This window comes from Ostrinia nubilalis, chromosome 3, assembly GCF_963855985.1.
Source record: "Ostrinia nubilalis chromosome 3, ilOstNubi1.1, whole genome shotgun sequence".
NCBI lineage: Eukaryota > Metazoa > Arthropoda > Insecta > Lepidoptera > Crambidae > Ostrinia > Ostrinia nubilalis.
In genome coordinates this window covers 3846116-3860115 of record NC_087090.1, presented here as the reverse complement: position 1 = coordinate 3860115, position 14000 = coordinate 3846116, and the positions used below count along the sequence as shown (strand labels likewise).

At 37.1% G+C, this 14000-nt stretch overlaps 1 protein-coding gene across 1 annotated transcript; it reads right to left on the bottom strand.

Moving 5' to 3' along the window:
• Nucleotides 1-106: 106 nt before the first annotated feature.
• LOC135087593 (intraflagellar transport protein 80 homolog) lies at nt 107-12922 on the bottom strand. Its single transcript, XM_063982318.1, has 14 exons — nt 12797-12922; nt 12302-12469; nt 12103-12209; nt 11777-11955; nt 11130-11219; nt 10784-10921; nt 10305-10429; nt 9976-10224; nt 9464-9624; nt 9185-9394; nt 8927-9071; nt 603-756; nt 349-489; nt 107-249 (listed from the first exon to the last, which is right to left on the bottom strand). The coding sequence occupies exons 1-14, from the start codon at nt 12889-12891 to the stop codon at nt 223-225; spliced, it is 1989 nt and encodes a 662-aa protein (XP_063838388.1). The 5' UTR covers nt 12892-12922; the 3' UTR covers nt 107-222.
• Between the last annotated feature and the right edge of the window lie 1078 nt (nt 12923-14000).

Here is a 14000-nt window from a genome sequence, read left to right as displayed (position 1 = left end):
ATTTTGAAAATATATTTCATGTACAGAATTGACCTCTCTACAGATTTATTATAAGTATAGATTTATTTAAAATAAACTTAAACATACAATCGGTACAGGATTAGTGAAAAATTCAGAAATTTCTTACTAATTTGAAAATTATAAATAACTTGAAAAAATCGAACTGCCTAAGGCAGGAATTGAACCCACGTCCTTACTAAGTTTATTATGCTTCACATTCATTTAGTTCAGCTTTTCGGGAATATTGGTCTGAAAAATAAAATGAATATTCAATTTTATTTTTGAAATTCGTAAAAAAATACTATTCAACATTTTCAACTTTTAAAAACTAAATAAGTAGGTATTTACCCTGAGATGTTGTATGTAACAGACTTGATGATACTGATGTATCAGTGCAAAGGCTTCCTCGGCTACTGCAAGTTGGTTGTGCTGCCATGCTAGCACTGCTAAACAAGCCCATAGTGTCTCATCTTCTACAGTTCGGCATAGCTGTTTTTGTAAAAATAAAAATTCTTTCATAAATACAGCCAATTTCACCCACGATAATTGTTTTTTTTTTTAAAGTACCTCGTGATACACTTCTATTATTGTATTGTATTTACCTGCAGAGCAGCTTGCCACATATTAGCAGCAACATGTTTCAGGAGCTTCTCAGGGAATGCAGCAAGGGAGACGTGCAAAATAGATCCATTGCCGCGACATATTCTTGCAACGCCATCCTCAATGCTGACGATTGTTGGATTACGGCCTAAGTCACTAAAACATTATGTAAAACAAAGTTATGTCAGTATAGTTTCACAATAAAATATTGGATTCAATCGAATATTAAGTACCTATATTTTTTATTTTTTTATTTTGACAATAAATTCTGGACCCATTCTTAAGAGCGTTTACGCCGTTTGGCGCAAAAACAGTACTTTTTCAACTCGTTACAATCATTAACCAGTAATACTACAAATATGTTATAGGCATAAATAGTTAGGCAATTTCGTCGTCTAAATAGTTAATTGAGAAAATATTGCGATTAGTTTAGCATTTAAGAATTCTATCAAGATAAGTCCACACAGGTTTTGTAAATTTCCACTTTAGCGTCAGTTTACAAGCTGAAATTTTTATAAAAATACTGTGAAAACGATTTAACAAACATTTATATCCTATAGCATAGATCCTTGGGCAAATAGTTATCTGAGAAAATTTTTAGATTTAAGCATTTTACAACAAGAAATCACAAATTAAAAGAACGTGAAATACCCAAAAATCAAAGTGATTTTTTCACCAATATTCTTCCTTTATTCAACACAAAAATAGCTTAATATAATAGAAGAATATCTTATCTAAAATATTTACTTTGAAATTTAAAATAATTCATTGTAATTTTTTTTCTATGAGTATTTGAAAAGTACTATAAAATGCCGCGCACGAATCGTTCAAATTCAGTCCGCCTCGAGGCGTTCCAGAGTGAGGTCACGTCGCTCGGTGCTCTGCTGACATGTGTCACGCGTACGTTGATCTTTGACAGGTAGCTGGACTTTTATAGTGTATCCGCAAAATCTTGGTGGTAGATTTTGCGATCACGTGGTAATTAAAATATTTTATTGTTATTTTTCATTACAGTCTATTTTTACTACAAATTCTATTTCAGACGTAATGAAAAATAAAATTAAGTTATTTTTAGCGATGAAACGAAAACGAATGACGAAAATTTGGAACAGCAAGGTAGGGCAAGTGACCCGGTTGTGGCCACCGACCCCTTTGTGGCCATTTAGAACTTCAAATCGTTATAACTAAGGCAAAGACTAATATATTACTGTATGGTTTACGGGAATAAAAATATCTAATATTAGCAACACTGATAGCGTTAACAGCTTTGATGTGTCAAGCTTTACTTCAATCCAACAAGTCATTATTTTTTGAGAAGCGTTAATTGTTTTAAGTCTTAGCAAAAAGGCTAAGGCGAGCGGGTGAGTAAACAATCATTATTTTCTAAACCCTTCTTATTTTTTTAAATGTTTATGTTAATCCTTAATAAAGAATACACTGTCTAAGTAGTACTAATGATATTTTATCGCTATTTGTTTATTAAGTGGGTTTATGAGAGGTGGCCACTAATGGAGCCAGAATGAATGAATTTTCCCATCTTTGGCCACATGACTGGCCAAAAGTGGTGCGCGAAGAACCCCACTTTTGGCCATTTAGTTTTTATCGTGATTTTTCAATTTAATTACTTAGCTATTTTGATATAAGTAATCGATTCATTTTCAGAGTTACGATTATAATGCCTCCATCGAAACCAAATACTAAAAAAATCGGTGTTGTGAAAAGAAAATTGTTCCAGTACTAACCGCATAAACTTATACTATAGGTTAATGTTGATCCTTAATTGTAATTTCAATTCAAGCTGAGATATTATATTTCATACTAGCGGCCGCCCACGACTTCGTACGCGTGGATCCCGTTTTACCCCCTTCATCTATCTTACGCGGTTTAGATTTTTTCGTACAAATGTTGTTTCCCGCTAACTCCCGTTTCCGTGGGAATTTTGCAATATCCTGTTGTAACTAAGCTTTAAGTTTACTAAGGTACCTGCATGCAAAATTTCAAGCGTCTAACTTAAGCGGTTTAGATTTTTCATACAAAAGGATTTTCCCGCGAATTCCCGTACCCGTGGGAATTTCGGGAATTCCTTGTAACTAAGCTTTAAGTTTACTAAGGTACCTACATACCAAATTTCAAGCGTCTAACTTAAGCAGTTTAGATTTTTCATACAAAAGTATTTTCCCGCTAATTCCCGTTCCCGTGGGAATTTCGGGAATTACTTGTTGTGACTAAGCTTTAAGTTTACTAAGGTACCTACATGCCAAATTTCAAGCGTCTAACTTAAGCGGTTTAGATTTTTCATACAAAAGGATTTTCCCGCTAATTCCTGTTCCCGTGGGAATTCCTAAGTATACTATAACCTGCCCAGGAGTATGAAAAATAATTGTACCAAGTTTCGTTAAAATCCGTCGAGTAGTTTTTGTTTTTTTTTGATGAATTTTGATGGCCACAACTGGCACATGACTGTGGCCAGAAATGGGGTAAAGCTGGCCAAAAGTGGCACAAATTCCCATTTCTTTTTCTTTTCTACAGGATTATTTTTCCATTGAATCATTATGAAAAAAAATGTATCCTTAGGCTAGATCTAAATATATTTAATCACTTTTTACAAGAAATAAGTCCGTGATAACAAAAACTGTAAAATGATATAGCCTCAAAGTCTAAAAAATTCTTAAAATGGCCAAAACCGGGTCACCTGCCCTATGTATGTATACTAATATTATAAAGAGGAATAATACTAATAATTTATTTGCCATAAATAGGTGGTTACAGAATAGTTAATAGGAATGCTCTGTCAGCAGGGTCCCACCTAGTTGTAGGGGGAACATACACAACATATTACAGTCGGAAAATCTTTGCGGTAGGTACCTCGGATTGTAGTTAGTTGGACAGTGGTCATTTGACAGCCACTTAAATCGTCTCACCCCTAAGCTTTTGGCTACCGCCGGCGCACTAAGCCGGTTGATGCCTAATCTCGGAGGCCCGGCCGCACTGAGTCGCTGACTCTGCCGCACAATTTATAAACGCAGTAAGTACCACTTACTGCATTTATGATTGTTTTGAATATTCTGAATCCTGACATCGCGATCTATAAGAATCAAAGACCCGTTTTTTTCTATCTATCTTAGAACGGAAGATACATATTATCATAAACGCAGTAAAGAGCAGATTGTAGGTTTCTTCACATACTATGTTAGCAGTAAGAGCACATAATAACTTAATATTACGTGAATACTCGCGCTTACTTAATTTGCTACACAGTAATAGTGCAGTATGTGCCAATTACATCATTCTTATTATGTTTCTACAATTGTTAAGTTCACCTTGTACATAGTATATGTGCAGTAATTCCACTTAAACACACACTGATATTATGTTTCCATAGGAAAAACAGATGACTTGTACTTAATATTAATGCAGTAATTACAATTATACTGCGTACATACTAAGGATTGTCAGAGTGCTGCCTAGGTGTTAACATGTTATGAACGCAGTGGCTGACTCTTACGTTATTGGAAGAAGTTGAAAACCTGTCCAAATGACAAATCTAGCCGAAGACCCAAGAGCTAGATTGACCCGTCACTATACCGAAGATATCCCAGACGTGTCTGTACGAGATTAGAATGGCTCTCAAACAGCTGAAACACAACAAGGCACCGGGCGATGATGGAATCACGGCTGAGCTTCTGAAATCAGGCGGAACGCCGGTACTAAAGGCTCTTTAGAAGCTATTCGATTCCGTCATCCTTCAAAACGCCTACGGCATGGCACAGAAGTGTGGTGATACTCTTCTTCAAAAAAGGCTTTGAACCTTGTTGAAGAATTTATTTTATCCCCATCTCACTTCTGATTCTGTTTTTGAGAGTCATCATGAATGGTTTCACGCGACATCTAGCCTCCCGAACAAATCGGTTTCCGATAAGGCTTTAGTACGATAGACCACATACTTATCTATGGCAGAAAACTGAGGAGAATAATCAGCAACTTTGTCTGGCATTTGTGGTCTATGAGAAAGACTTCTCTCTTCAAGCTAGTCTCTCCAACGGTGCCAAATTTACTATAGATATAATCGTTGAATGGCTTGTACGAATAGGCCACAATGTCAGTCCGTCTCCGGGATCAGGACTCCAGTTGCAGCGAGGGGTTACACAGGGAGATGTGATATTTCTAAAACTGTTCACTACCACTCTGGAAGATGTTTTCAAGCTTCTGGACTGGAGCGGATTGGGCATAAATATCATCAGCGAGTACATCACCCATCTTTGATTCGCGGACGATATCGTAGTCATGGCTGAGAACGTGGAGGATCTAAGCTCAATCCTCGATTGCCTCAATAGAGCCTCTCAACAAATGGGTCTTTAATGGACAAGACAAAAATCATGTCAAATGCCGTGCTGTACCCACTCCTCTGAAGGTTGGAGACACTATGAGTTGTCTGATGGCCGCTGGGGCAGGAAAGTTCTTGAGTGGCGACCATGAGCTGGAAGACGCAGCTTGGGCAAGCCTCACACTAGGTGGACCGATGATCTGGTGAAGGTCGCGTCAGGTGCCTGTATGCGAGCGGCACAGGACCGGTCTTTGTGGAAATCCTTGGGGGAGGCCGTTGTCCAGCAGTGGACGTCTTTCGGCTGAAACGAACGACCGAGTCTTTATTTTATTAGATTGGTATATTTAAGATCTAAAAGTGGGTGCCATATCTTAATTTTTGATTGAATAACAAGCGATCTCAGCAATTATTTTGTAATACTTGTTTCATTTACCCCTTGGTCATTTGGGAAAGTTCAACATGAAAGCGTTATTGGCTTATGATAAGCGCAGTATAATTGTATTATTACTGCGCATTTAAAGTTTTGATAAATTATTTTGATTCACACTCCCACTCATAAATGCAGTAAATTGTAAAGATACGGCGCATATATTACGTTGTAAGAACTAAAATTTAAATCAATCATTTAACACATGTACCGTAAGTAACGAAAACTACTGATAAACGCAGTAAGGAACAATCATACTGCATTCATGGGTAGTAAGTATCGAACGAAATCTTAGTTAATCCATAACATAAACAGTTTTTTAATTATTTTAAATACAAAATATTAATTAAAATACAAAAACCTCATATCAAAATAAACTTTGAGTTTAGCTCTATAAGCCCATATATTTTTTTTTACAAATATTTGCGTAACTAATTGTAGACACCCCAAAATAAAATTTCAACTTTGATCGCGTTTTTCTCGAAACTGTTCACGTGTTACTTACTGCGTTTATAAATTGTGCGGCAGGACTATACTTTTGCGTCGCGCGTTATATTTTATGGTCCTATATGGGGCTCGAGTATGGCACAGTGCTGTGTAGTCGTGGAACATCCTACTGTTCAAAAAAGCGCAACGCATGATATCACTGAGGCACAGGCTGAGGTAATTCGTGGATACCGCATAGTATCCGCAGTCCGTCTATTCCCGGTTGTGGACACTGACTATGTCCCTCCCTACTGAGGATAAATGGGAAAAAAAATATTGTCATTAGTGGCGACGTATAACAAACCTACTAATATTATAAATAAATGCGAAAGTTTGGATGTCTGGATGTTTGTTACTCTTTCACTCAAAAACTACTGAACGGATTTTGTTGAAACTTTACAGTATTATTGTTTATAAACCAGATTAACTAGGCTATAATTTATGACGATATGTGACAAATAAATTTCAATAAATAAATAAGACGTGTCTAAAAAGCGCAATCTATCGTCATTGGTTAAAATCTACAGCGCTGGACAAACTACTGTTTTTGACGTTCGTAAATATTCATGCGGGGAAGCCGTGAAACGCCATCTATCAACATGATATCAAACAACAGATTTTACGAACTAAGGAGTAAAACGAGGTCCACGCGTACGAAGTCGCGGGCGGCCGCTAGTTCAAAATAAAATTAATAATATTTGTATTCATTTGGTCTTACTTGACTTTTACTTTACGTATGTCATGCACGATTACATTTGCGTCAATATTTGTGTACGTCCCCACTAGGCATAATTGGGATGTATTTTTCTAATTTGTCATAAGTTGTGAGAAAGCCTGTAGCTACAACTGGGAAAGTATGTGTCACCACTGGTGACAATCGATATTATTTATGCCATTTATCCTCAGTGGCGACAAAGCTAGTGTCGACAACCGAGAATAGACGCCAGTTGCGAGGTGACCATAGGTCCCAAGGGGAAATGTACGTGTACGTGCACCACGAGAGGTGGAAACCAAAAGGTAGAGGCTTGAGGATCTAGGCCCTAGAGTGCTGAAGGGTACGCCTGGCCGTCAGCCAAATTTTACGTCGCACCATAGAGGCAGTTCTGCCTGTATTAGAGGAGTGGGTGCGACGGCATGATCGCCTCACACAAAGGGCGACCCAGGTTCTACCGGGCCATGGGTGCTTCGGGCCATTCCTCCACCGTATAGGCCGAGAGCCTGTAGATTATTGTCACGTAACACTGCAGTCTTGGCACGTGAGTCACCGCAGCAGACTGACACGCTCCAACATTGCCCAGCCTAAGCGAACGAGCGGCGGTTGGAAATGACCTCTCCCTACCAATCGGGAAGAGGCGTGAAATAGATAGATAAATTGTTTATTTGTTGTAACACACTTTTTTTAATGCTTTTAACACACACATTATGTATAGTTGCTATTGAAATTCAATTCAATATCGAAATAAAGTTAGTTAGTCAAGAAACACACTAGGTGACACCACTGGTATTTTGTTACACAGGTTAGTAATAATTTCAACAGTTGCAACATAACAAAAGTGACAAAACAACATAAGATAAAGATGAATAGCGTTTCAAATAGTTCCCTGCGTCAGAGTGATGTGTGCCGCAGCGATGCAAAAAGCAAAGAACTCAGTATAAACACTACCCTCAAAAGGGCAGAACACTGATTTTTAGCTTTTGCTAGAGAACGCATGAAGCGTGCAGGTACGGAATGAACCCGCTCGCCTTCGGAAACAATATCTACATTAGTTCGCCTTCGGAAACAATATCTACATTTCAAGGAATGACCTTTTTTTCTCCATTTTCTCGCTATCTCAGACATGAGTGATGTGTACATCTATAATATTATTATGTTTATGTATTTATGTGTATGTCTATTATATTTATTTGTATTATGTTATTTATTTTATGTAATCTTATGTAAGTAGGTTTATTATCAAAAATGTAATTTTTTTGCACCGCCTTACTCTTTCTGCATGACCCGTGGTTGACTGGCAGAGAATGCCATCCGGCATTAAGTCCGCCACAGTGCATTTGTTACTTTGTGTGCTGAAGTATAAATAAATAAATTAGTATAAAATATATGATGAGACAAATAATCTTATGGTATAGTGTGCTTACTTTCTGTGAAAGTGTTCTTTCACACCCGGGGCCAACCCATGCTACGCCGCCACTGATGGAGGTGTCTGGTGGCGGTTAAGGACGAATGCTACAGGCAACAGCCAATGGCGATGTCCCGCGTTCCCTCATATCACTCATATGGATCATGGCAGAAATAGTCAGGTTTTTAGTGGGTGTAGGGGCTACCCACCTTCTGGTAGGAAGAACCCCACATAACTGCCCCCGCAGCTGGTGGGTATGAAATGTTATGCATTTTCCGGATAAAAAAAGAATAGTAAACAGGAAAAATTTGTTTTGAATAGAACCGATTTGAAAAAATCTAATATTTTATAAATAGGCTGTATAAAATATTCTCAAAATAGTAAAAAACCTTTGATAATTTACTATTTGATAAAGAATTTACGTATTTATTATTGATTAGGACTAATGTATACCATTATTTATAATTATGGAGTCGGTGTTGGAATATTTGAAGATTTTATAGTTTCCTTGAGCTGTCACTTGACAGCCTGGCACACTTTTACGATGGTGGATCAAAATATTTTGGTTTGACTATAGAGCGTGAGAACACGCACACAGTCATAATTATTTTAGTGTGAATAAAAATAGCATCGAAATTACCTAAACTTGACATGCCACGCTAGACGTAAACGCTCTTAATAAGCTCAGATAAGTAGGTACATGTTTCTAATCACGGTTTAACTTGAATTTACACATTTACATTCGATTAGCGATTCAATCAACTTTAACTAGATTTCTGTCATTATCATAATAACTACACTTTCAACTATCCTACATACATACGTGATGGAATGTATGAAACTTAACAAATTAATACAGTAAATAAGGAAGAATTGAAAATTATACGCTTATGCAGCTAGCCCATACCAGACATAGACAGCTTGCAAAGTTAGTTTTGAGTTTGGGTGTTCAGCAGTAGTTGTACTTACCTAATCTCCTTATTCACTGTGGTAAGAGCTAGCCAGTCCGGCTGAGTGGCCGCCCTTGGACAACACCATGCAACAGCTGAATTAGCTCGTAGTCCCACCAGCAACTCCGTTTCTGCACTCCAAGCCACGCTTAGTATTTGTGAACCTACAATGATTGTGTGGCCAAATTAAACTTAACATACTAGTTAATAAGAGCGACATTAGCCCAACTTTATCGGATCTATAGTTCGATCGAAGAGTATTAAGCCTGGAACTTACCTAGCTTCACAAACTTAGGCTTACTGTCCTTTACAGTGACAACATACAAGTCTCTGTTATAGTCGAGTAAAGCTAGCTGCCTTTCATTGATCGGTCCAGTCTGGCTCAAAGCTATGGATGAGACAGTCATCTTGTGAGATAGCTTCGTTACAGCGTTATCTGCTGAGCTTCGTACTACGATTCCAGTAGGGAGATCAAAAACGTGGATCACTGCAATCATTAATTCGTTCTAAAGTGCTGTTAGTTAGAATCAAAATAAACATTAAAATCACAACTTGCATTTCTTATCTGTCTGGTCTATGGCAGCCAGGGAATCGGGACCAAGTGATACTGCAGCTCTGCCCAGGGTTTCGGGGCGGGCTCCCCAACGAGGGCTGGCTAGCAGCCGCCCCATGTAACTGTACACTGAGAGTCCGGCCCTTTCCACAATGCAGAGACATCTGAAAATTATGATTCAAGAACTTCTACAGTCTACACTACAATATCGATGACCACTAAGCCTCATCGTTGGTGAAACAAACTTTAATAATTCCAGCTATGAGCCTGTGGAATCGAATACGTTGCGGACTGCGGTAACTTTGGTGTATTGAGCACGAACATCATGTCTAACTTTGTATAAATTAAATTATTTACAATACTTATTTACTAAAGTGTAAATCACGTGACTAACTAACACTCAGTAGCAAACAAAAGATAATTATATCGTTTGAACTAATTATTACCAAGTAAGTAGGTACATATTATAAGAGACCCGGAAAGATTAAAGCGCATTGAAATATTTGAAAACGTACCTTTCTGCTAGCAGTATCATACTGATCGTTCCTTCTTTCAAATCGAACGTGACTGGAGTATTCCAAGATGTCAGTTTATGGATGAAGCATTGCTTCACCGTGGCGATCACCAAGTGGTTATATCCAAGGGCCATCTGTATTACTCTGTCTGGGTAATCCAGTTGGTCGCTCTGGTCGGTGATGATGTCTTTTATAGATATCACCTTCCTGCCGACTTGGGTGCATGCGAAATTTTTCCATGTGTATTCTCTAAAATGGTTAAACACGCGTCATTCTATTTCCCAGCCTCGTCATCATCTAAAGATGTTATTGATATTTGAAGTAAATACCTATCAATAACATGTGCAAACAGCACATGACCGTTAGCACAAGCTGCAGCCAACTGGGTCCCATCAGATGACCAGGCGAGACTGTAAATACTACCTGTTGAAGGGCGATCCAGGCAGTGAGACCACTGTGAATGAATGTTGCAAAATTAAAATATTATGTAAGAACATAAATGTTATCAAAATTTTAGTAGGTAAACCTTGAATCAAGCGAAGAAAGAACATCGCTTTTAATTAAAATTAATGTAGGTAAGTATTTGTTACTTAGCAAGTAGGTAAATTGATAATAATTATGGCAGTATGCTTTAAATTGTAAAACACAAAAGCTTTGCACTGTGTCTTTCTGATAAACAACAATGGCGCTAAAAATAAATAATGAGGTCATACAAAGAGTAATGTCTAATCAACATCCGGTAGAGCGTATGTTCGTATTATGTCCTCATAAGACTATTTTTGTAGAATGACAGTATTTTTGTTCTTACTCCATTAGCGTTGCACAATCTGATCAGGTTGTAGCTGCCGATGATGAACAGGTCCCCAGCAGGAGACCAGCTAACGCTGGTGATAGGCAGGTCGTGTTTTACACTCACTGAGATCTGCTGGCCAAACGTGTCCCAGATCTGTAATAATAACCAACCAGCCAATTAAGTGTTAGATCACTTAAGTGACCTTAGAATGAGCACAGGCATTGAACAAAATAATTGTGTAATTTGACACTGAATTCAATAAAAATATTATTGCTGAAGACAATGCTACTACTTCACATCCTTGCAAGTGGAAAAATATTTTTATTATCTAATTAAATAAATAAAAAGAAACTAATCAGACCTTGGTAAGGCCATCTTCGGAGCCAGATATGATCAAATTGTTGTTGGCGTTCCAAGCTGCGCATAAAATCAATCCTTCATGGGCCTTCCACTGAAAATAAAAATATGAATGCATTAATATTATTTATTTGGGTCTGGTTCTTCCGATACATGAATATACTTACTAACACAAATGGTAAAGAAACAGACTTAATAAATAAATACTATCAATAGATTTCCAACGCTGCATGAGTGCGTGTCTAACTTTATTATGTATGAAAAATTACAAATAAAATATTATCTCTCGTAGTGAATCTCCCGCTCATAACTTTGGGTATTGTTGACCTCCCGAGTCAAAGACCTCGTCTAATCGTTCGCTAAAATACGGTTTACAATTACCTACCTACATACTACATACCTACCTTAGGTACAGTTATATTGTTGTTATGAATAATGGGTACCTATGCCATAAAATTGTGAGAGTTGACCCATCAAGTGAACAGAGAAACATAGATCGAAAAATTAGTCAACAATAAGTTTCGTACATTTCTGTTGTGTAGGTACCTATATCTATAACAGATCAAGTTACAATTTTTTATAAGACCCTACGACGTCATAAAATTAAAAATCATCAAGCATAATAATCAAAACTTGTCTATCCTTCCTTACTTTGGTAATCTTAGTGTTCGAATTCAGCTGTTTGATGACGAGAAAGTTTCCTTTGGTGTAAAGTATAGCGCTGCTGTCGTGACTCCACACTGCATTGTAACACGGCACGTCTGACTGTACGATTGTAGATCGAAGCAGCCCGTTTCTGGACCAGACTTTTACGAATCCATCTTCACCAGCTGGAAATAAAGTCATCATGTAGTCGTCATTTGTCCGGTACCAAGGGATGGCGGTTGGTAGCCCGTTTGCTCGGAACCTTATTATTTGAGATACCTAATTAATATCTATAGAATTTATGTTAGGATCAATGTTTTGTAATGTCTTACCTGTTAGAAGTCCTGCGCCATCTGGACTCCACTGGGCAGTTAAACAAGCTCCTTGATGGGCATTTACACTTTTCTCTATGCGGCCATTGTGATTTACAATATGAAATCTGAAACAGAATGTATTTACAATGTTTAATAAATGCATTTTGATTCTGTGCCACACACTTTAATAAAATGCAAAATTAGTAACTCAACTCACTTTCCATCAGCAGAAGATATCAAAATAACATCGTGCTGATGTTTATTGCCGCCAACGTTAACTTTTGGGAACAAGTGCATGCCAGTTGGATAAAAATCATCAGAAAACGTGGTGATGACCATACATTCGCTGTTTACTAAGTTCCATTTGAGAAGCTTGTGGTCATCGCTGAAAAGTTTTACACATTACATAAAAAAGATTGTAACAAATAAAAAAAAATAAAAACATGATCAATAGCTGTAACAATTTATCCAAATCCATTCAGCCAAACAAACCAGTGTGCTCATGAGTAGGTACTTATATTTTTTTAGCATTAGCATTGAACTAGCATTGAAGTATCCTCTCTGTTTATTGGCACCTGGAAGGCTAATCAAAGTCCATAATAAGCTTAGGTTCAGAATCCAGGATCAAAATATTAAGGAAAATACCGTCTGCTATTACCGTCTATAGTTTTTTTACTATGAACTATGAGTTTATAGGAAGTTGATCACTCACCCACATGAAAAAACATCTTCAGTATTATTCCAACTTACACATACAACAACCCCAACATGCTTGGGTTCTTTAAAAGTTGATATTTTCAATTTCATAATGCAATAAACCAAGAATGTTTACTTTTGTTTTGGTGTGTTTTCGCATGGTAACCATGGTTACGAATTTCGCGCAAATTTTAATCGTTGTCTTTCATGTCTGTGGTTGAGCGTGTCTATGGAATTTAAGAATTTATTTTTGGCGATATGTATAGCCTGACCAGGAACATAAAAACCCTCGCCATGTTGCGGAAAACTAATGGTACTAATTTCTTTTAATGGCAACAGTAACTGAAAACTTCATTGACATGTCACCTTGCATGTCAGTCTATTGCTGTCAAAGTATAAACAAACTTTATTTTAAATGTGCGCAATTGGTTTTATGAATTAAATAGCTAAAATATTTTTATAGTCGTGAAAGAAAAGTGGTTCACAATGTGTTAAAGTATTTGTCGAAGAGAAATACTAAGGGTTCGGACAATATTTTCATTGAATAATGTTTCCGACAAAGGTTGTCAAATTGACTGTCATGTTTATCGTATAGTACAGTCCACTATGAAAATTAGCTGTGGTTTGTTTCAACTACCTATTTTAAAAATTTTGTCACTTTCTAAGTGTTGAATTTTATGGGATTGGGAAAGAAGTACCAAGTTTGAAGCGTTCATGAGCAGACATTGCAGTTGAATATTCAAGTTCTGAATTTGATTATTGATGAATAATAAAATAAATCTACTAGCTCGATTGATGGTTTCATTTAATTTATTTAAATCAGGTTACCTATAATAATATTTTTTCGTTAATTTATGAAAATATCAAATTAGCCCGTAATCCTGAATCCTGATACATAAAGTTAGCCTATTAATTTAACACAGGTACGACTGTACTCAGTGTTGCACTATCAAATGCAATTGAGGCGCCTCTATGCCAGGGTTTTTATGTTCCTGGTCAGGCTATATTTGGCTTTTATAAAAGATTACAAAATAAGAAATAAGCGTTTTATTTACGAAACAAATTATTCGTATTTAAATAATATCATTCATTCATTCATCATCCGATAAGAAATGCCCACAGATTGTGGCAATGCCGATTTCTGCGCCCCGATTACGGTAACTTTTATAACGTCTACAATCCAGACGCGTTTCTGATTCTGCGATACGATTGGTCAAAAC